The sequence below is a fragment of the Chiloscyllium punctatum genome, chromosome 5 (genome assembly GCF_047496795.1).
Source record: "Chiloscyllium punctatum isolate Juve2018m chromosome 5, sChiPun1.3, whole genome shotgun sequence".
Lineage (NCBI taxonomy): Eukaryota > Metazoa > Chordata > Chondrichthyes > Orectolobiformes > Hemiscylliidae > Chiloscyllium > Chiloscyllium punctatum.
The window spans coordinates 110198645-110220990 of NC_092743.1; the positions used below are offsets into that span (position 1 = coordinate 110198645).

General features: G+C 41.3%; 1 protein-coding gene across 4 annotated transcripts in view; it reads left to right on the forward strand.

Annotated features, from left to right (window-relative positions):
- LOC140477346 (dual specificity calcium/calmodulin-dependent 3',5'-cyclic nucleotide phosphodiesterase 1A-like) overlaps positions 1-22346 on the forward strand; it is a 647210-nt gene that overhangs the window by 57293 nt on the left and 567571 nt on the right. For all 4 annotated transcript variants that reach the window (XM_072571037.1, XM_072571039.1, XM_072571041.1 and 1 more), the window contains exon 2: positions 18186-18236. In XM_072571037.1, coding sequence (XP_072427138.1) covers positions 18186-18236 — 51 coding nt within the window. The remainder of the gene's footprint in view (positions 1-18185; positions 18237-22346) is intronic.

Here is a 22346-nt window from a genome sequence, read left to right on the forward strand (position 1 = left end):
ATGAGGGGGTGTTCAGGGTGAGAGTTTGGGGAGGGAGGGAGTAGTTAACCATAGATTAGACTAAGTTCTAACCTGTCCATTTCCTGGCTAACTATAATATCTGTGATTCTTGTTCAGAGTAGGCGACTTTCTGGAAGGTGACAGGGGGCAGAATTGTCCATTAGAAGGTCAAACTTCCTAGTAATGACAATGTACGGCAACACATTAGAGCTTCCACAATGCATGTCTCAGGTTATTTGTCCATTGCCCACAAATCAGAATTGGAAGATTTGGGACAAAGTGTTGTGAAGTTTTGAAATTCACATCTAGGAGTAACGTTTGCAGGAAAAAAGCTGCAGGAAAGAACTCTCAAAATTAAGTTGAGCAGGTGGATAAATGAATAAACATGGAAAGGGGCCTAATAAATGTGATTTGAATCATTTGCTTATGTATAATGTTGTAAATATAAATTTTGAGATGAGCTTTTTGAGCTGTATGGCCTGTTTTTGTCTGTATATAACATTTAACATCACGGAAAGTGGTGAATCACCATCAATTCTATTTGTATTTTTAAATTAATATTCAGCATTGCATGCCAATGAATGAAATGCAATATTTTAACCATTGAGCAAATTAGTTAAATAGGAAACCTCATCAACAATGTTTTGTTATCAATTGGGCCTTGGTGTTTTTGTGAAAAGAAAATCCATGGGAACAAAATCAAAATGGCCAAAAGCCAAAATCCTTTAAATGCAGCATTTCTATTGAGTTAAATCCTGCTGTTTCTCCATGCGTTCCCATGGAAACCCCTGCAGACTTTCCACTCCAGAATCCAGTTCCTCAGATCTGCAAGATGTAGTGCAAAGAGGTTCAAATTAGTTTGGGGCTTTCAAGGCTGTGAAGAAAGAAAATAAAATCATTTATTTACATAGCATAGCTACAAAGGAAAATAAGCGTTTTGCAGAGCTTTTGAAATATAGTTTGAAATAAACTCAGCTTTGGATCTTTGTGTTGGTATATGGAATTGTCTGTATTTTGCAAGAGATGATAAGAATTTTGCAATTGCATGATTTTATAATCGCAATGGTGTTGAGCAAAGCCATCCACCATTCAACTGAAAACTATCATAACAGCCTTGAAATCATAAGTACATATTGGCGACATACCATCCCACCCCTTCCAGCATATCCTGTTATTGATTCCCAAATTGTATTTTCTATTGAATTCAAAAACAATATTTTTTTAAAGGTACAGATGGTATTTAACACACCAGAATTCAATATCATTCACTCTGTCTTGGAGTGTGATCGTCAATAATCAGAGATCAACTTTCTAAATGTCACTATTGTCAGTAGTCCTCTGAACTATTTTCTTTTGTTCCTTCTACAATATTGCTTTATGTGCCTTTTATGCTCTTTGCATGCTCATGGCTTCCCACCTACATCATACCTCACCAGGACTGAATCTGTCTAACTTCTTATTAGTCTCAGCAATTGCCTTTATCCTATCTGACACCAATGGGCTTTGTGGAAAATATATTTTTGTATACGCTATACACAGGATAAATGCAAACCACAGGATACTTTTGAGGTCAATAAATATAAATGGATTCATTGTAAGTAAACATTTGCCATTTTTCATAATTAACTGAAACATGACAATAAATAAAAGCAAATTACTCCAGATGCTGGAGTGTTTTAAAGCAGTCCTGGTCCACAGTTTCATTGAGCTTTGACAAAGGGTCAGTTAGACTCGAAACGTCAGCTTTTTTCTCTCCTTACAGATGCTGCCAGACCTGCTGAAATTTTCCAACATTTTCTCTTTTAGTGAAACATGACAATCTTCTGAGCACTGGTGCCAAATGCTCTTCTGCTAAAATATGCTCTACATATGTCATTTTATCTCATTGAATCTTCACTTTTAATCCTCTATTGTAAGTACACTTCTTTGTCAGTGATCTTCCTTTATCATAAGCTGAGAAATAGGTTTGCTCACTGATTGTACAGTGTTCACTTCCAATTACAATTTCTCATATCCTGGCAGGCTCATATGTCGGAAGAGCTCCAGGCTTGAGCTGATAAGTGGGAAGAGACATTTGCAACTGGCAATGACCATTTCCAAAAAGAGAGAGTCTGATTACCTTCCCATGACTAATAAAGGCATTGTCACAATAGAATCCTTCACCATCAATATTCTGGGTTTATCATTGACCAAAATCTTGAAAACAAAGCGTAACTTTTACTGGAATTTTGAATGTAAAAGAAAACAGAAAATATTAGAAATGCTTAGCAGTTCTGGCACTACCTGCATAAGTATTAGTCCAATTCCTTAGACATCTGATGCCATCCCTCCTACACCAATTTTCAGTCACATGTTCTCTGAAATTTTTTATTTCTATGTTTGCTAGCATGTGGCATTGGTAGTAATTTTGAGATTGCTGCTTTAGACGTCCGGCCATTCAGATTCCTTCCCATTTCCCTGAAATCTGCTATAAGGATTTCATTCCCTTTGCATTTAAATCATTGGTACCAACATGGACAAGAATCTCTGGTTGTTCACCCTCCCTCAGAAGAATGTCCTGCTCTGTGACATCTTTGATCCGGGCACTAGGGCGGCAACTTATCTGAAGTCATATTTACCCCGTCACACAAATGCCTATCTTTTAGTCTAATAAATCCTTTCTCACTGTTGTTTTCCTCCTCTTCTTCCTCCCTTCTTTGAGCATGCTACTTATTTGGCTGTCAATCTCATGGTTGACTCACAGTGAATTCAGCCATCGCTTGAACTCTGAAACCTGGAGCTGAGGTTTCTGTAGATGCTTACTGCGAATGAGACCATTTAGGAAGCATCTAAAACTACCAGCAAACAAGGGGCAATGCATTCCATTGGACTGAACTGCTCTGCCATGCTTTAACTTTACTTCACTTAACTTTATTTCAATTTGAAACAAAAGTGGAAAAGTGGTGACGAAATTCAGCAGGTATACGAGCATCTATCAAGAGGAAAACTGGAGTTGTTTTCTCTATAGATGTTGCCAGACCTATGAGTTTCTCCAGTACTTTCCATTTTTGTTCCAGATCTTCAGTATCTGTAGTTCTTTGTTTTATTTTACTTTGGTTCATTTATATTAACTTTATTTCACTTGGTCTTAAATGAGTAAACTATGGAAGCATTAAAAAATTAGAAGTACTGGTATATACAACAAATGTTTAATACATTTTATTAACTGCAATAAACATTTCTAAAGCACCACTTTCCCTGAATTCCCACTTCAACCTAATTGGCTACTCACTCATTCTATGTCTCACTCAAGCATAGTTGCCTGATGGTAGACTGAACCAATTTAACATCTTAAAATTGGGCACTCAACGGCATCATTTGCATTCTAAAAAATCACCTTACCCTTACGACCGCTCATATGTCATGAATAAACATGATCTACTTCGAAAAACAAATCACACTGGGATTCTATAAGTCTCAGAAAGGGTGAGCTGCATAATTGATCAACAGATTTGAGATTCCACAAACATTGCAGTTATCATCTAAGTCCAGCCTAAATCTGGAGTTGAGGCTTGACATGAAACCCAAGCAAAGTGGAGGACAATCCATTGAAACACAATTCCTCTCTATTTCCGTTTAGAATCAGTTTGAGCTCTGACAACCCCAGCCCTGCCCATCCCACTCACATCCAAGGTAGTCTCGAGCTTTGGACCAATGTGAACCATTTTACAGCGACCAATTTGCACAAATACTCTTCACCTCCACTTCTGATGCCTGATTCTCAGTAAAAACTATCGGTTTCTCTTGCCTTGGTTGTTACCTTGGTACCGTCCTCAGCTCTCTCTCTCTCTCTTAAATCCCTAGGTTGAAGACTTAGATGGATCAGATGGACAACTGATTCACTGCCATATCTGGTTGCAACAAGTAAAGAACTAATTCACGAGGGCTCCTTAGATCACATCCTCCAAATTCATGACCATTATTATCCAGAAGGACAAGGGCAGCACATTCATGGGAACACCAACTGCAAGTTCTCTTCCAAGCCACTCACCATCCTGACTTGGAAATATATTGTCATTCCTTCACTGTGACTGGGTCAAAGTCTTGGAATTCCCTCCCTAACAGCATTGTGTGTCTACCTTCTGTACATGGAGTGCAGTGGTTCAAGAGGGCAGCTCACCTCCACCTTCTCAAGGACAACTAGGATAGGCAATAAATCTGTCAAAATCGCACATTATTCCAGGGTCATCTGAAATGGAAAAATGATAACCACCTGCTTTACTCTACTTCAAGCAGTCTTAATCACTTCTTTCATCCATCCTCATTTCCAGCAGCAAAGGTGGAAGTACCTGTAGACTTAACTGTCACAAAAATTGAACAATGACCCCTTTCTCTAGCTCTCCTGGCCAAATTTCCCTGAGCTTCTCTTCTCTCCTCTTCCTCTCCCACTAATCCCAATTCATCTTGTTCATCAGACCCACATCCTGTTAACTCAAATCCTATCATATTGCTGACTAGCCCACTTCCCTTCCTAACTCCCATGTTAGCTGATACTGTTAATGAATTTCCCTCCACAGGTGCTGACCTGTCCCCTTCAAATATGTCATTGCCATTGCTTCCATCAGTAAACCAAGCCTTGTTCCTTCTGTTCTTACAAAAATCAGTCCACTTCACTTTCACCTGGGTAATCAGGGTTCATATTCTGAAATTGTTGAACTCAATGTTGAGTATGGAAGGCTGAAGAGTGCCTGAAATATGTTGTTGTCTCCGAAATCTGTGTCTTCCCCTTCCCTGAAATCCATGTGAGTTATGTTTCCAGCCTTGCTACTGTACTGAAACAGGTGTTATTAAAATCATAAATGGTATCCTCATATGACTATGACAAAATTATGATTTGGAGATGCCGGTGTTGGACTGGGGTGTACAAAGTTAAAAATCACACAACACCAGGTTATAGTCCAATAGGTTTAACTGGAAGCACTAACTTTCAGAGCGCTGCTCCTTTATCCTTTACAACCACTGGATGAAGACGCAGCGCTCCGAAAGCTAGTGCTTCATATTAAGCCTATTGGACTATAACCTGGTGTTGTATGATAAAATTAAACAGTCTATCCTTGTCCAATTGACCTATCACAATCATTGACACAGTTGATCACATCATTTTCCTCCAATGTTGCCTCGTCATTATGCAGCTTACCTGGACTCCTGGTTTCATTTTTATCTATCTAATTTTGAACTTTAAATGATTTTCTATGTCTTTTTCTGCTTGTACATTGGTACCCCTAATCTTGGTGAATGACAGAACAGGGTAATGGGCAACTTGACCTCCTTCTGTTTGTAAGTTGCAATATTTCCCTTGTTGATCTTGCAAGAACTGTTCTTAGCCTTTTCATGTCTTTCATATAGATATGCTGCTCCTCAGTGTCAGTGTCTGAAAGGAATCTGTGAGGTTACACATTTTAGTGGCCTCTGACAGCAAGTGGCAATGGTGGGGGTGAGTACAGAACAGAACAACCTGTTTTTCCTGTTGGTTCCTGCAGGGAGGGAACAATGTCTTTGGTAAGCTAAGGGGAGTGACAGATGTCCTAAAGTGACCAAAGCCACTCACAGTGCTGCTCTTCAGGATAGAAAGGACTGTTCTTGAAAGAAGCTAACCATTTGTTGTTTGAAGTCTAAATGCTTGAGTTCGTGGAAGTGACAATAATGAAAGCTTACAATTAAGATCAGCTTGAGATTGATAGTTTCTTGTGAAACTAACGTGTATCTCAGATAATGTGAATAGCAATTTAAGTACAACATTGAACATAGAACGTAGAACAATACAACCAGAACAGGCCCTTCAGCACTCAATGTTCCGCCAACCTGTGGACTATTCTCAGCTCGTCCCCCTACACTATCCCATCATCATCCATGTGCTTATCCAAGGATTGTTTAAATTTCCCTAATGTGGCTGAATTAACTACATTGGCAGATAGGGCATTCCATGCCCTTACCACTCTCTGTGTAAAGAACCTGCCTCTGACGTCTGTCTTATATCTATCACCCCTCAATTTTTAGTTATGTCCCCTCGTACAAGCTGATGTCATTATCCTAGGAAAAAGACTTTCATTGTCTACCCTATCTAATCCTCTGATCATCTTGTATGTCTCAATCAAATCCCCTCTTAGCCTTCTTCTTTCCAATGAGAACAGACGCAAGTCTCTCAGCCTTTCCTCATAAGACTTCCCTCCAAACCAGGAAACATCCTGGTAAATCTCCTCTGCACTTTTTCCAATGCTTCCTCATCCTTCCCGAAATATGGCGACCAGAACTCTACACAATATTCCAAGTGCGGCTGCACTAGCGACTTGTATAGTTGCAGCATGATATTGCGGCTCCGGAACTCAATCCCTCTACCAACAAAACCTAACACACCACATGCCTTCTTAACAGCACAATTCACCTGGGTGGCAACTTTAAGGGATCTATGTATATGGACTCCAAGATCCCTCTGCACATCCACACTACCAAGCATCTTTCTTTTGACCTAGTACTCTGCCTTCCTGTTATTCTTCCCAAATGAATCACCTCACATTTAGCTGCATTGAACTCCATTTGCTGGACCCAGCACCGATCCTTGTGGCACTCCACTGGTCACAGGCCTCCAGTTTGAAAAGCAACCCTCCAACACCACCCTCTGTCTTCTACCTTTGAGCCAGTTCTATATCCACATGGCTAGTTCTTCCGGTATTCCATGAGATCTAACCTTGCTCACCAGTCTCCCATGGGGAACCTTGTCAAACGCCTTATTGAAGTCCATATAGATCACATCTACTGCTCTGCCCTCATCAATCCTCTTTGTTACTTCAACAAACTCAATCAAGTTTGTGAGACATGATTTCCCACACAAAAAACCATGTTAACTATCCCTAATCAATCCTTGCCTTTCCAAATACACTGAGGTCAGGCTCACTGGTCTATAGTTCCCCTGGTTTCTCTTTACCGCCCTTCTTAAACAGTGGCACCACATTAGTCAATCTCCAGTCTTCCGGCAGCTCACCTGTGACTATTGGATGCGAGCATAAGAGGTATGGTTAGTCAGTTTACAAATGACACCAACATTGGTTGTGTGGTGGTCAGCAAAGAAGGTTACCTCAGATTACAACAGGATCTGGACCAGATGGGCCAATGGGCTGAGAAGTGGCAGATGGAGTTTAATTCAGATAAATTCAGAGATGCTACATTTTGGGAAAGCAAATCTTAGCAGGACTTATACACTTAATGGTAAGGTCCTAGGGAGGTCTGCTGAACAAAGAGACTTTGGTGTGTAGGTTCATAGCTCCTTGAAAGTGGAGTTGCAGGTAGATAGCAAAGTGAAGAAGGTGTTTGGTGTGCTTTCCTTTATTGGTCAGAGTATTGAGTACAGGAGTTGGGAAGTCACGTTGTGGCTGTACAGGCTGTACAGGTTAGGCCACTGTTGCATGTTGCGTGCAATTCTGGTCTCATTCCTATCGGAAAGATGTTGTGAAACTTGAAAGGGTTCAGAAAAGATTTACAAGGATGTTGCCAGGGATGGAAGATTTGAGCAATAGGGAGAGGCTGAACAGGCTGGGGCTGTTTTCCCTGGAGCGTCGGAGGCTGAGGGGTGACCTTATGGAGGTTTCCAAAATTATGAGGGGCATAGATAGGGTAAATAGACAAAGTCTTTTCCCTAGGGTCAGGGAGTCTAGAATGAGAGGGCATAGGTTTAGAGTGAGAGTGGAAAGATATAAAAGAAACCTAAGGGGCAACATTTTCACACAGAGGGTGCTTTGTGTATAGAATGAGATGCCAGAGGAAGTGGTGGAGGCTGGTACAATTGCACCATTTAAAAGGCATTTGGATGGGTATATGAATAGGAAGGGATATGGGTCAGGTGCTGGCAAGTGAGACTGGATTGGGTTGGGATATCTGGTCGGCATGGACAGGTTGGACCGAAAGGTCTGTTTCCATGCTGTTCATCTCTATGACTCTATGACTCTCCACCCAGTTAAACTGTCCGCTGCTCCACTGACTTTAGTGTCATCTGCAAATTTACAAATCCATCCAACTATGCCTGTGTCTAAGTCATTTATGAAAATGACAAACAGCAGTGGTCCCAAAACAGATCCTTGTGGCACACCATTAGTAACCAGACTCCAGGCTAAATACTTTCCATCAACCACCACTCGCTGCCTTCTTTCAGAAAGCCAGTTTCTAACCCAAACTGCTAAATCACCCTCAATCCCATGCCTCTGCACTTTCTCCAACAGCCTACCATGCGGAACCTTATCAAAGGCTTTACAGAAGTCCATGCACAATATACCATGTCAACTGCCCTACTCTCATCTACATGCTTGGTCATCTTTTCAAAAACCTCAATGAGGTTTGTGAGACATGACCTGCCCTTGACGAAACCATGTTGACTATCTCAAATCAAATTGTTGCTTGCTCGATGATTATAAATCCTATCTCTTATAATCCTTTGCAAAACCTTTCCTACAACAAAAGTAAGGCTCATTGGTCTATAATTACCTGGGTCATCCCGACTGCCCTTCTTGTACAAGGGCACAACATTTGCAATCCTCCAGTCCTCATGTACCAAACCTGTTGACCATGGCTCTGCTATCTTCTCCCTAGCTTCCCAGAGAATCCTCAGATAAATCCCATCTGGCCCAGGGGATTTGGCTACTTTCACTCCTTCTCGACTTGATAACAACTCATCGTAACTAACCTCAATCCTTTCGAGTCTAATCTCTTGTATCTCATTCTTCTCGTCTACAATATTCTCCTTTTCCTGAGTGAAAACCAATGAGAAAGTTCATTTGGCACCTCTCCAATCTCTAGAGGGTCCACACTCAACTTCCCACTTCTGTCTTTGACTGGCCCTATTCCTACCCTAGTCATCCTTTTATTCCTCACATACCTATAGAAAGCTTTAGGGTTGTCCTTTATTCTATTTGCTAAAGACTGCTAGTGTCCTCTCTTTGCTCTTCTTAACTCTCTCTTTAAATCCTTCCTAGCTGATCTGTAACTCTCCATCGCCTCATCTGAACCACCTTGTCTTATTAACACAAAAGCCTCCTTCTTCTGCTTAATAAGAGATGTAATTTCTGTAGTAAAGCACGGTTCCCTTACCTTATCACTTCCTCCCTGCCTGACAGGGACATACCGATCAAGGACAGGCAATCTCTGCAATACCCATTTCTCACCCTGTTCTATCCCTGTCTCCGAAATGGCCACAACATCAAAGTCCCAGGTACTTATCCATGCTGCAAGCTCACCTACCTTATTTCAGATACTTCTGGCATTGAAGTAGACACACTTCAAACCAGATTGTTGTCTGCCAGCACATTCCTGTGACCGTGAAATCCTCTCCCTGTCCTCCCTATGCTCATCCTCCTGTGCACTGCTACTACACTTCCGGTTCCCGTCCCCCTGCTGAACTAGTTTCAACCCACCAGCAAATTTCCCACCCAGGATATTAGTGCCCCTCTGGTTCAAGTGAAGACCATCCTGCTTGTACAGTCCCACTTTCCCCAGAATGACCCCCAATTAACGAAGTACCTGAAACCCTCTCTCTTGCACCATCCTTCAGCCACGTGTTCAGCTGATATCTCTCCCTATTCCATGCCTCACTATCATGTGGCACGGGTAACATACCAGAGATAACAACTCTGTTTGTTCTAGCTCTCAGCCTTCATCCTACCTCCCTGAAATCCTGCCTTACACCCCTATCCCTCTTTCTACCTATGTCAACCTAATAGTCCTTCTCTTCTGATGAAAATTCACAACTTGAAATATTAACTATGTTTTCCTCTCCATAGATGCTGCTAGACCTGTTGAGTTTCTTCCAGCACATTCTGTTTTTGTATGTAGTAAACCTTTACTGTTATCAATATTGAGCCAACTTCTGCTGAAGATTTAATGCAGGCACCTTTCCCCAAGTAGTATTGTAACAGGTAAGTCACCATAGTCCCAGATGAATAAAGGGCTGCTCTCTCATTAGAGACAGATGACTGGTGCTGATTAAACCTGAAGGTCACCATGTCTCAGGCAGGGCAAGGTCAAGAATGTGGAACCTTACTAATGACCTCTACCAGTGCAGGCATTGAATGTAGGCTGTTAGCATCACTCAGCAATTACAAATCAGTCATCCAGCCAACTGAACTAACCAAACACATTCCAAATGGGACCAGTAACTTGGGCTATCTATGCTGAATTGAATTTACCTAAGGTGTCTCAGATGATTCTGGTGAAAGCAGTCATATATGAACTGTATGCTGACAACACCTTGTTCTATCTTACCACCAATTATCTCAATTCCTCCACTGTCTCTAAATCATCAGATTAATTACTCATCACCCTGTACAGGATAAGCAGAAACCTCCTCAAATGAAACATTAAGAAGATTGAGTCTCTGCCACAAACTCCGATCTGATTTCATCCTGAAGTGGCAATTGACAGAGGCTGAGCCAGACTCTTTACAACTTTGGCATCATGTTTGATCTCAAAGTGAACTTCCAGCTACATACCTGCGCCATCACTAAGACTGCCTACTCCTACCTTTGGTTAATTGGTGACTCTGCCTCTGCTACAATTCTTTCACTAAAATCGGCATAAATACCTTTGTAATCTTTAGGTGAGACTATTCTAACTTCTCTTTAACGGTGTGCCTGCTGTTAAGTTGATATCACCCGAACCTTTGCTGCCATGTCCTAATTCACAGGAAGACCCTTTCACCCATCGTGTCTAACTCATGGTTAAGCTACATCTTGATGTTAAAATTTTCATTCTTGTTTTCAAATTCCTTCCCAGCTTCATGCTTTCTCAACTGCAACAGCCTCACCACCATCTGAAATACCGTACACCTACAATTGTGATTTCTTGGACACCCCAAATGTTAGTTGCTCCACCATTGGTAGTTGTGTCACTAAGGTCTGGAATTCCTTCCCTAGATTTTTGCACCTATTGACCTTGCTGTCCACCTCCAAAATGCTTCTCAAAACCAACTTATTTGATTGTGCTTTTCATCATCAATCCTTATGTAGCTCACAGTCAATTTTTGTTTGATAACGCTCTTGTGAATTGGCTTAGGATGGTTTTGCTATGGACTCACCTTCTGTTTTGTCATTGCTATTTCAAACTTCACCTCCTTCAACCCCATTGCACTCTCAGTTGTATTCTCCTGTTACACTCAACTGTACTCAAACGCAAAGGGAAAATACTGTAAATGTTGGAAACATTGCATGAGAACATAACACGGATAAAAACCAGCAGGTCTGGCATAATTTGTTGCAAGAAACCAAGTTAGAATTTCAGGTTGATATCCTTTTGATCAGGACCAAAGAGAAATAGGAAACATAAGGGTTTTTGATACCTTTCTTATGCAATTGCTTGAGCTTGCAGTTCAGCCCAATTTGCTTCACTCGGTGCAGCTTTCACCCTGAACCATTTGTAGCCCGTATTGGTTTGACTAAGTCAAGTTCTTAGCTATTTGTCATCACCTGGACCTACTGGTTATCTCAATCAGCCACCCAAGCAGCTAATTTCAAGAAAATCCACTTCAGAGGAGTGGGCAATATTCAAAATAATTACGGTGAGAATGTAGGGCCAATGTAGTCCAATGTAGAAGGTGAAGGGTGGGACTGGAGAATCTTGGATGTCCAGGGATGTACAGAATTGAATAAGAAAAGAAAGCAAGCTCATGGTAGGGCCAGGCCAGCAAGTAGGGCCAGCAAGTCAACTCCCATCAGTGGTAGAGGAAACTATCGGAAAAAAATCTGAGGGGCAGAATTAATCTCTATTTGAAGAGGCATAAAAGAATCAAAGATAGTCAGCCTGTTTTTGTCAGGGGGAGATAATGTCAACAAATTTGCTTGAATTTTCTATGAATTTCTCTAGATGAGAGTCGGGCAGTTGATGGACTTGAGTAAAGTTTTTGACAAGATTTTGTGTGGCAGATTGGTTTCGAAGCTAAGGCCCAGGACAGCAATTATCCTGCGGGTGAAGAGGGTGTACAGAGGATTGTTTAACAGAAATTAGGAGAGCAAAGGCAGGTCATGAAAAAATTGGCAGATAATATTAAGAAAATTTCAAAGACATATATAGCTTAGTGGCAAGAGAATAAGCAGGGAAAGAGAAAGATCCATTTGGGATCAAGGTGGCAATCTCCATCTAGAGCTGAGGGTTTAAACTGGTACTTTGCATCTATATTTACTATAGAGAAGGACAGTCTGGGATATAAATGAGGGCTAGGAACTGTGATATACTAGAACAAACTAGCTTTGAGGGAGGAGATGTCAGTGGTTGACGTGGTCTTGAAAGTGGATGAGTTCCAAGGCCCTGATGTGTACCAGATTTTTGCGAAAGGTAAGGGTGGAGATTACAGGGATTCTGACATTAATTTTTAAATCCTCTCTGTCCACAGGAGGATAGCTAATGTGGTACCATTACTCAAGGAGGGTGGGAGAGATAAACCAGGAAACTACAGGCCAGCAAGTCAACAACCATCAGTGGTAGAGGAAACTATCGGAAAAAAATCTGAGGGGCAGAATTAATCTCTATTTGAAGAGGCATAAAAGAATCAAAGATAGTCAGCCTGTTTTTGTCAGGGGGAGATAATGTCAACAAATTTTCTTGAATTTTCCATGAATTTCTTTAGATGAGAGTCAGGCAGTTAATGGACTTGAGTAAAGTTTTTGACAAGATTTTGTGCGGCAGATTGGTTTAGAAGCTAAGAGTTCATGGGATCCAGAGCAATTTGGTAAATTTAATCCAAAATTAGCTAAGTAGCAGGAAACAGAAGGTCATGATCAAAAAGTGTTGTTATAACTAGAAGCCTGTGTCCATTGGTGTCAGAGGTTTGGTGCTGGGTACCTTGCCATTTGTTGTGTGCATAAAGTATGAGGTATCATTAGTCAGTTCACAGTTCACGCGAAACCTGGTAATGTGGTAAATAGCAAAGAGGAAAGGTTTAGACCACAGAATGATATAGACAGGTTGGTTGGATTGGCTGAACAATGGCAAAGGAATTTAATCCAGAAAAATATAAGCTGATGCATTTTTGGAGGACCACTAAGACAAGGGAGTACACATTGAAATGATAGGACCCTTGGAAATACTGAGAGATTTGTAATGCATGTTCATAGATCCTTGAAAGCAGCAGGGCAGGTAGATAAAGTAGTTAAGGAGGCATGTGGGACGTTGTAGTCAAGGCTTTTAATGTAAGGTAATGATGGAGCTATATAACATATTAGTTAGGCCCCAGCTGGATACTATGTGCAGTTCTGATTACGACACTTTAGGAAGGATGTGATTGTACTTGAGAGGGTGTAGCGGTGATTGTCCAGGATTTTGTCCTAAACTGGTGCAATTCAGCAATGATGCGGAAGTAGATAGTCTGCCATTGTTTTCTTTAGAGCAAAGAAGGCTGAGGGGATGAAGCTGATGCAGGTGTACAAATATGTGAGGGGCATAGATAGAGCAGTTAGGATGAAACCTTACCCTTTGTTGAGGGTCAATAATTAGGGGGCGCACATTTAAGGTAAGGAGCAGGAAGGTTTAGAGGGACTTAAGGAAAATATTTTTCACCCAGAAGTCTGGATCTCATTGCCTATAAGGGTAGTAGAGGCAGGAACTCTCAAGACATTTAAGATGTATTCAAATAAGCAATTGAAGCACCCAGGCTTTGGACCAAGGGCTAGAAAATGGGATTAGAACAGTTAGATGCTTTTTAAAATTGATTTATGGGATGTGGGCATCACTGGCTGGCCAGCATTTATTGCCTGCTCCTAATTGCCCTTGAGAAGGTGGTGGTGAGCTGCCCTCTTGAATGGCTGCAGTCCATTTGGTGTAGATTGACCCACAATGCTGTCATGGAGGGAATGTCAGAATTTTGACCCAGCAATGACGATATATTCCTAAGTCAGGAATGTGACTGGCTTGGAGGGGAACTTAAAGGTGGTGGTGTTTCAATGTATCTGTACTTCTAGATGGAAGTGGTTGTGGGTTTGGAAGGTGCTGTCTGAGGATCTTTGGTGAATTTGATAACTGAATTGATGCTTGATAACTGACATTGGATATGAGAGGCCAAACCCTCTATTACCTAAATTACCATATGCCTGGATATGGCAGGACTACAGAGCTTAGACTTGTTCCATTGGTTGTGGAATTACTCAGCTCTCTTCCTGCTGCTTTTGCTATTTGGCTCGTAAGTAGTGCCTTGTAGGTTCACCAGTTTGATACCTCATTTGTAGGTACAGCTGGTGCTGCTCCTAGAAGCACTCCATCATTGCTCTTTTTACCAGGTTGGTCCTCTGGCTGAATGGTAATGGGACAGTGGAGGATATGCTGGGCCTTGAGGTTGCAAATTATGTTGGAGTACAAATCTGCTGCTACTGATAGCTCACAGTGCCTCAGTGACTTGCTCGATTTATTTGATGTCTGATTTAGACTGTTGATAGTGTCTGACAACATGATGGAGTGCATTCCCAAAGTGACAATGGGAATTAGTTTCCACAGGAACACCTATCGATACCATCATGTACAGATGCATCTGTAGCCGGTAGATTGGTAAGGACGAAAAAAAGTGTATTTTCTCCCTCAGCCAAGGGATGATGGTACGTGGTAATCAACAGGAGGTTTCCTTGCGTATGGTTGGCTACTTTACATCTTCCTCACGGCACACATTCCCACTTATCTTTGTGTGATCCAGGAACTTGGAATATTACAATTAGTCTCCACATCCAATTCATTCCTATATTGTGAATAACTGGGGTATAAGCACAGATAAGTCACAGCCTGATAATGTGAGGATGACCTACTTATTTCTACTGTATTTTCTGCTTGTTAGCCAATCTTTAATCCTTGCACATTATCTCCTATTCCATGCACTTTAATCTTTTTAACCAACCTCCAATGAGGGACTTCAACAAAAGCCTTTTAAAATTCAAGTATACTATATCCATCAAATTCATTTCTGTTAGTAATATTCTCAAAACACTCTCAGCTCACCAAATACTATTTCCCATTTGCAAATCCATCCTGACTTGCTCAATCAGGTCATTATTATCCAAGTATTCGTTTATCCCATTCTTACACAGCAAACATTTTATTACCCGGCACCTATGGGACCAGGAGTCTGTCAGTTGATTAAATATTGCAGGTAATCAAGAGGTCCACATAATCAATGTAAAAACACACAGTGAGTGATAGAAACAAAATGCTGGGAGTATATACATCAGTCTTATACTTTATTTACAGCATATTTCACTTAAATAATAATGCAACTTTACCTTAAATAAAACTTACCTGCAGAGAACTGTCAAATGACTACTTACATATTCCGGAGATTGCAATAATTTAGTAAACTTCCAGTATTTCAGGTATATAATTTTTGCCGGTTCATAAGATGCTGGTTAAAACAAAATTTGTTTTATTAGATTTTAGCATTTTCCCTATTACTGACATAAGGCTAACAGGTTTGTTGTTCTCTGTTTATTTTCTCCCTTCTTTCTTAAATACTGGGCTGACATTTCCTAGCTTTCCATTTACAGGAGTCATTAGTGCATTGACATAGGAATAGGAGTAGACCAAATACTGGATTAGTGGTGCTGGAAGAGCACAGCAGTTCAGGCAGCATCCAACGAGCAGCGAAATCAACGTTTCAGGCAAAAGCCCTTCATCAGGAATAAAGGCAGTGAGCCTGAAGCATGGAGAGATAAACTAGAGGAGGGTGGGGGTGGGGAGAGAGTAGCATAGAGTACAATGGGTGAGTGGGGGAAGAGATGAAGGTGATAGGTCAAGGAGGAGAGGGTGGAGTGAATAGGTGGAAAAGAAGATAGGCAGGTCGGACAAGTCAAGGAGACAGTAACTGAGCTGGAAGTTTGAAACTAGGATGAGGTGGGGGAAGGGAAAATGAGGAAGCTGTTGAAGTCCACATTGATGCCCTGGGGTTGAAGTGTTCCAAGGCAGAAGATGAGGCGTTCCTCCTCCAGGCGTCTGGTGGTGAGGGAGCGGCGGTGAAGGAGGCCCAGGACCTCCATGTCCTCGGCAGAGTGGGAGGGGGAGTTGTAGTGTTGGGCCACGGGGCGGTTTGGTTGATTGGTGCGGGTGTCTCGGAGATGTTCCCTAAAGCGCTCTGCTAGGAGGCGCCAGTCTCCCCAATGTAGAGGAGACCACATCGGGAGCAACGGATACAATAAATGATATTGGTGGATGTGCAGGTGAAACTTTGATGGATGTGGAAGGCTCCTTTAGGGCCTTGGATAGAGGTGAGGGAGGAGGTGTGGGCACAGGTTTTACAGTTCCTGCAGTGGCAGGGGAAAGTGCCAGAATGGGAGGGTGGGTCGTAGGGGGGTGTGGACCTTACCAGGTAGTCACGGAGGGAACGGTCTTTGCGGAAGGTGGAAAGGGGTGGGGAGGGAAATATATCCCTGGTGGTGGGGTCTTTTTGGAGGTGGCGGAAATGTCGGTGGATGATTTGGTTGATGCGAAGGTTTGTAGGGTGGAAGGTGAGCACCAGGGGCGTTCTGTCCTTGTTACGGTTGAAGGGGTGGGGTCTGAGGGCGGAGGTGCGGGATGTGGACGAGATGCGTTGGAGGGCATCTTTAACCACGTGGGAAGGGAAATTGCGGTCTCTAAAGAAGGAGGCCATCTGGTGTGTCCTATGGTGGAACTGGTCCTCCTGGGAGCAGATACGGCGGAGGCGGAGAAATTGGGAATACGGGATGGCATTTTTGCAAGAGATAGGGTGGGAAGAGGTGTAATCCAGGTAGCTATGGGAGTCAGTGGGTTTGTAAAAAATGTCAGTGTCAAGTCGGTCGTCACTAATGGAGATGGAGAGGTCCAGGAAGGGGAGGGAGGTGTCAGAGATAGTCCAGGTAAATTTAAGGTCAGGGTGGAATGTAGACCAGTCAGCCCCTTGAGCCTGCTGATTGAACCTGCTCGATAAGATCGTGGCTGATCTGTGGCTGAACTGCATATGCTTACCTTGGGTCCATAACCCTTGATACCCTTGTTTAAGATAGCTGGGCCTAGGACTGTATCAGGATGGTGTCCTGCAGCAATATCCTGGAACTTCAAAGACCACAGCCATCTTCCTTTGTGTTCAGTATGACTTTGATAGTTGTCCCTTGATTCCTGGTCATGTTAGTTTATAAAGAACTCGCTGATGCCATACTTGATTGAATGCTGGTCACCTCATCTTTGGAGTTCAGCTTTTCTGTTCCTATTTGGACCAAGCCTTTATTGAGATGATGAGCTGAATGATCCTGATGAACACTAATGTACCTGTTTTTGAATGTGCCCAGTAGCTAAATTCTATATACTTGAGCTCATCTGTCACATTGGCCATTGTACTCAGCTATCAGTCTCTATTGTACTCATTCTATTTTTCTCACTTGTCACATTTATCATGTACACATCCACTATTCTCCATTCAACTGGCCTGTTATATTCTTTATGTGAGACCTTGCAACAAAAGTGTCAACTTATAACATTTAATTGGCACTTGTGAATGCTAAATTATAGGAAAGATGTGAATGCATTGGAGAGAGTGCAAAAGCAATTTGCAAGAATGGTTCAGAGAATGAAAAACTTCAGTTACACAGATAGATTAAAAAAGTTGGGTATCTCTGGAGGGAAAAAGGCTGAGAGGACAGTTTATAAGTTTTCAAAATTATGAGTGAGCTGGATAGAGTAGATAGGAAGAATCTGTTCCTGCTTATGTGAGGGAAAGAATGAGAGGCATGACTTAAAGTGGTGTGCAAACAAAGCAAGGTGGTGTAAGTAAAATCTTTTCCCACACTGTGAGGGTATGGAATGTCCAGCCTGGAAATATTGGGGAGACACATTCACTTGAGACATTCAAAGGGGACACTGGATGATTGTTCGAATGAAATGCTGTGTTTGGATATGGGGAAAAGGCAGGAGATTGACATTAGGCAGTAGAACCAGTGCAGACACTATGGGCTGAATAGCCTCTTTCTCCAACATAACTATTTTGTGAATGTGCGATCTCAAATATGAAAGTAAGAGTGTGTGAATGGTTGATTTTAATCTTTAGTACCAAAACACATTTGTTAATCGGATAGAGCCAAACGTTGGTAACTAAGTAAAGTTGCCCCTCTGAAACTCAATGCAATATCTGTGAATGAACGACTCAATAAAGATCTTGCTAAGAAGTCCTTTGCAACTTTTTTTTTCAGTTGCTAATGAAAAGACTGATCGGAATCCACGACCAGTTGAAAGATTTGCACGTAAGTACGAGATTTTTTTGTTCTTAATTTTAATTCTTTTGGTAAATGTTCTGAAATGATTGCACACTTGTGTTTTATGTTTCTTGGTAACTTAATAAATAATGAATGTCACAATCACTTAAAATGTATCATTTGCTACATAGTTAAACACAACTTTCTGGCGTCACTTTGAATTCTATTTCTCCAAACCCTTTCAGATGTTCTGTTGTTAATTCTTCTATGCCTGGAACTTTACCTGTTCTCATTAACTTTCATGCACACAGTGTCTGTTGCTATCTATTTCTTTATACCCGTCAAAGATTTCACCTTCCAGTTTGGAATTCGCATTTTCTGATTTATTTCCAGCTTCAATATGTCATCAGACATCATACACCTTTTCACTTTCTCCTCCCTGCCAGGCATTCTTTATTTTCTTTCCAATTTCTTCACAGTTGGGTGTGTCTCCTTTCTTGCGAAATTCATAATTGGAGGGAATAGTAATACATTTGAAGCAGAAATTGATGAAATACAGCCTGGATTTAATCCTGGAGTAGCAAAAGTGGAGGGAATAGTGATTGTAACCTTCATTAAATATGCAGAAGTAAACAGAAGCATTCCCATACAAAAGGTGTTTGATCATATTTGTCACGAAAATTTAGTGGTTGCGTTCCTGAAATATTACATTGACTGTAAAGATGTGTGACTTATCCAGAGCCTACAACGGGACGAAGTATTGAGCATCAGGCTAGTCAGGAACAGTTAGATATATTTTAAGTGAGGAGAGGTGTATAGCAAGGTTATGTGCTGCAGTCAAAATTATTCAACTTGTATATAGAACAAATATTCTGATAGTTGGACGTACTTCCAAGGGTAAACGTTAAAGACAAGAGCATTGAAATTTTAGATACACTGACAACACAGTTTTACTGGCAGAGTCACAGAGGCCTCACAAAATATAATTAGTCATTAAAATTCAGAATTTTAGATTGTGAATTGAGTATGGACACAATGGCAGTTATTGGGAATGCGTCAGAAGAAACTGAGGATTGAAGGAGCTGGTGTTACGCAGGAACACGTCAATACCTTTGTCTGTTAAGGACAAATGACAACGGATGATGGCAGATTTGACACAGAAATTAGAAGGTTAGAGATGGCCAGAAGTAATTTTGTGATGATGAAGGATACATTAATACAAAAAATGCTCAAGCTTGGAGCAAAAGGTACAAAAGATGCTATATTCAATCACTTTTCTGAATGCTTCAGAACATGGACAATACGTTAACAACTGTTGAACAAAATGGAAGCTCTTGAAATGTCTGTGTTAAGATAATGCTATAAATTCCATGTATTCATAATTGCAAGAGTAAAAAAGACAAAACTATCTATGTGTCCTAGTGCGACACCATCTACTCTAAATAGTGACAATCTGAAAAGAAAATGTCAATATTTTGCTCATTTGATCAGAGCTGAAAGGCTCGTAGAGATCTCTTCTGAAGGGCAAAGTGGAGTGGGGCAGGAAGATGTGTTGACTCAGACATAGTGGGTATGATGAATCCGGCAGAGTGCTTGTGTGAGGATGGCGCAAAACAGACAAGTGTGGCACACCATGACAGCAGGTCCCCGTAGCTACAAGCCACGGCCATTGGGAGATGAATATTCTTCAATGAAATTTTGTCTGCCGCATGACCTTTGAAGTTGCGATGATAACTTGCTTCTCAAACTGCGTACATCGGTCTCTTCATGATTTGCTTAACTTTTCTTTCTTTAGTTTGATTTCCTCACTCCCTCTTTGGAGTCAAAGTCTCATGCAACGAAAAGTGGAAAGTCCAATTTGTACTTCAAAACCTAGGAAACTGGTTTATCAATGTGCTTTTCATTGGCTCAACATCCTTGCCCTTCAAACATCAGAACAAAAGAAGAAATCAGCATCTCTGGTCTCCTGGCATTTAAAGGTTGGATACATCACCACCATGACTTTGTGGAACTTCCATGTGTCCCAGAAAATCATTCCAAATATCCCTGTTTTTTAACCTGGTTGTGGCCTTGCTTCCCCTTCTCAAGAGATGGTCTTCAATTGTTGGAGAAATTTCCCGTTTCCAATAAACCTCGTACGCAGACCTTGTGAAATTGACAAATCTGTTTATTTCACGATATTGGGGGAAGAGGTCAATGAAGGCTCACCTCAGAATGACCACTCAGCACTGATGAGTCTTAACCTCTTCCCTCAACTACAGGTGTATACAGTTTATAAAGGGTTAAAAAAGGCTGATGGTTAATTAGAGAACAATACAGTCTAACTACAATAGATGGTTTAACAATATTAAAAAGGCTAACAATATTGATTAGTTGACTAATTGAAACTGATCGTGTTCATAGTTGCAAGTGGTCAGAGGCTTTCAATATTAAATAGTTTGGTGACATCTTGTCTGCAGGGGTATTGTTTTAGCTGGAGCTCCCATGGAGAGAGAGAGAGAGAGAGACCTCTTTGGGGACTCATCAGTGGGTGCAGAGGTACAGCAGCATTGTCAGTGAGAGAGTTCAATTAGCAGGTCACTTAACTAACATATTTCCTCTGGTCAGGGAAATGGCTTTCACAGCCAATTCCTGTGAATGGCCTCAGCAAATTAACTAGCATGTCTCCTCTAAGCAGAGAAAATGGCTTCCACAGTCAAAATGGTTTCCCTTCTCCCACACCAACCAAAACTCTCTTACTGTATTGTTTTTTTCCCTCTTGACAACTCATTGCATCATCATATCCGTCATCTCTTAGTTTCTGGGCCCATGCATTCTAATATTCTCTCTCAATTGTATTCAGACTTCTATACCTCTCACAAAGACTTCACAGCATCTTATTGCTTCAAAATGTTCCTTGGTTCCACTACTTCCATAAATTTCTTGTTTCTTGGTAATAGCCACGTCTTCCTTTGTACATTTTGTGAAGAGACTTATACTGTTGCTATTTCTTTTTCGTAACTTATTATTTCATGGACTGTGGATATCCTTGGCAAGACCATGATTCCAAATGGGTCTTGAACTGAAGGGGGGTAAAGAGTCAACCCCATTGCTGTGGGTTGGAAAACATGTAGATGAGGCTAGGTAAGGATGGCATCTTTCCCTGAAAGACATTTACAAATCAGTTGGGTTTTTACAACAATCAGTTTCATGGTAATGATTTCTGATAAGTAGCTTTCAATTCCAGTCTTATTTTCAATTAACTTGTTCAGTTCCATCAGCTGCCATAAAACTTAAATTGAAATAATTTGACAACCTGAACAGGTTACATGTTGACTATTTTGGAAAAATGCTGAATGTTTCTCTCCTTTTGAGTGATGAGAGCAATGGCGGGAGAGTTGGAAATTTCAACAATGATGGAAATATCAGATATCAATGTCAAGGAAAGGATTTCTAATTATCCCCTTAAGGTTTAAATGGTGACATCTGTCTCTCATGAGTGAGTTGCAATTACCATGTTTCTATTGATTTGCATCTTATTAAATTTCTAGATTTTATCTTCTGTTTCCCCAAAACAACTAGATTGGACCAATTCCTGACCTCTAAGTCAGAATGGTTTCCTGGTATCAACAGCACCCTGCTTACTTCTATGGGCTTCATACCACTCTGTCTTCACCATAATGTCGGAGCATGTTGTATGCGCATCATTTTTTTCCACCCTTAATCCACGTGAGTGAACATCATTGAACCACCAGCTGCACCACATCCTCATGGGTTCCTTCCTACTAACAAACTCAGCAATTTCAGTCTTTTAGGACTTCATTTTGGAGGTTAGGGCCACTTCTCACTTCCATGCTTTTGTCACGTTGCTTTGCACAAGGGGACAGGCACAATGTTCATGTATCTATGCAGAATACATCTCTAAGTTCTTAGCTTATTTCCTTAGTGTTCACTCACTTTGTACTTCCTTGGAGTCTGCCAGTCTCAGTGGGTTGCATTGCTTTTTAGCACTGAACAATGGGTTGGACATGTTTCTATGTGGCATGATTTAACACCTACAGCATGTACCAACAAACAGACTGCTTGTGCTTCAACTAAAGGAAGACTGTGTACTTAATGGGGTCAAAGAGAACCACTGTCAGTCAAGAGGCTCATCCAATTCAGGTCAAGGGGATTATA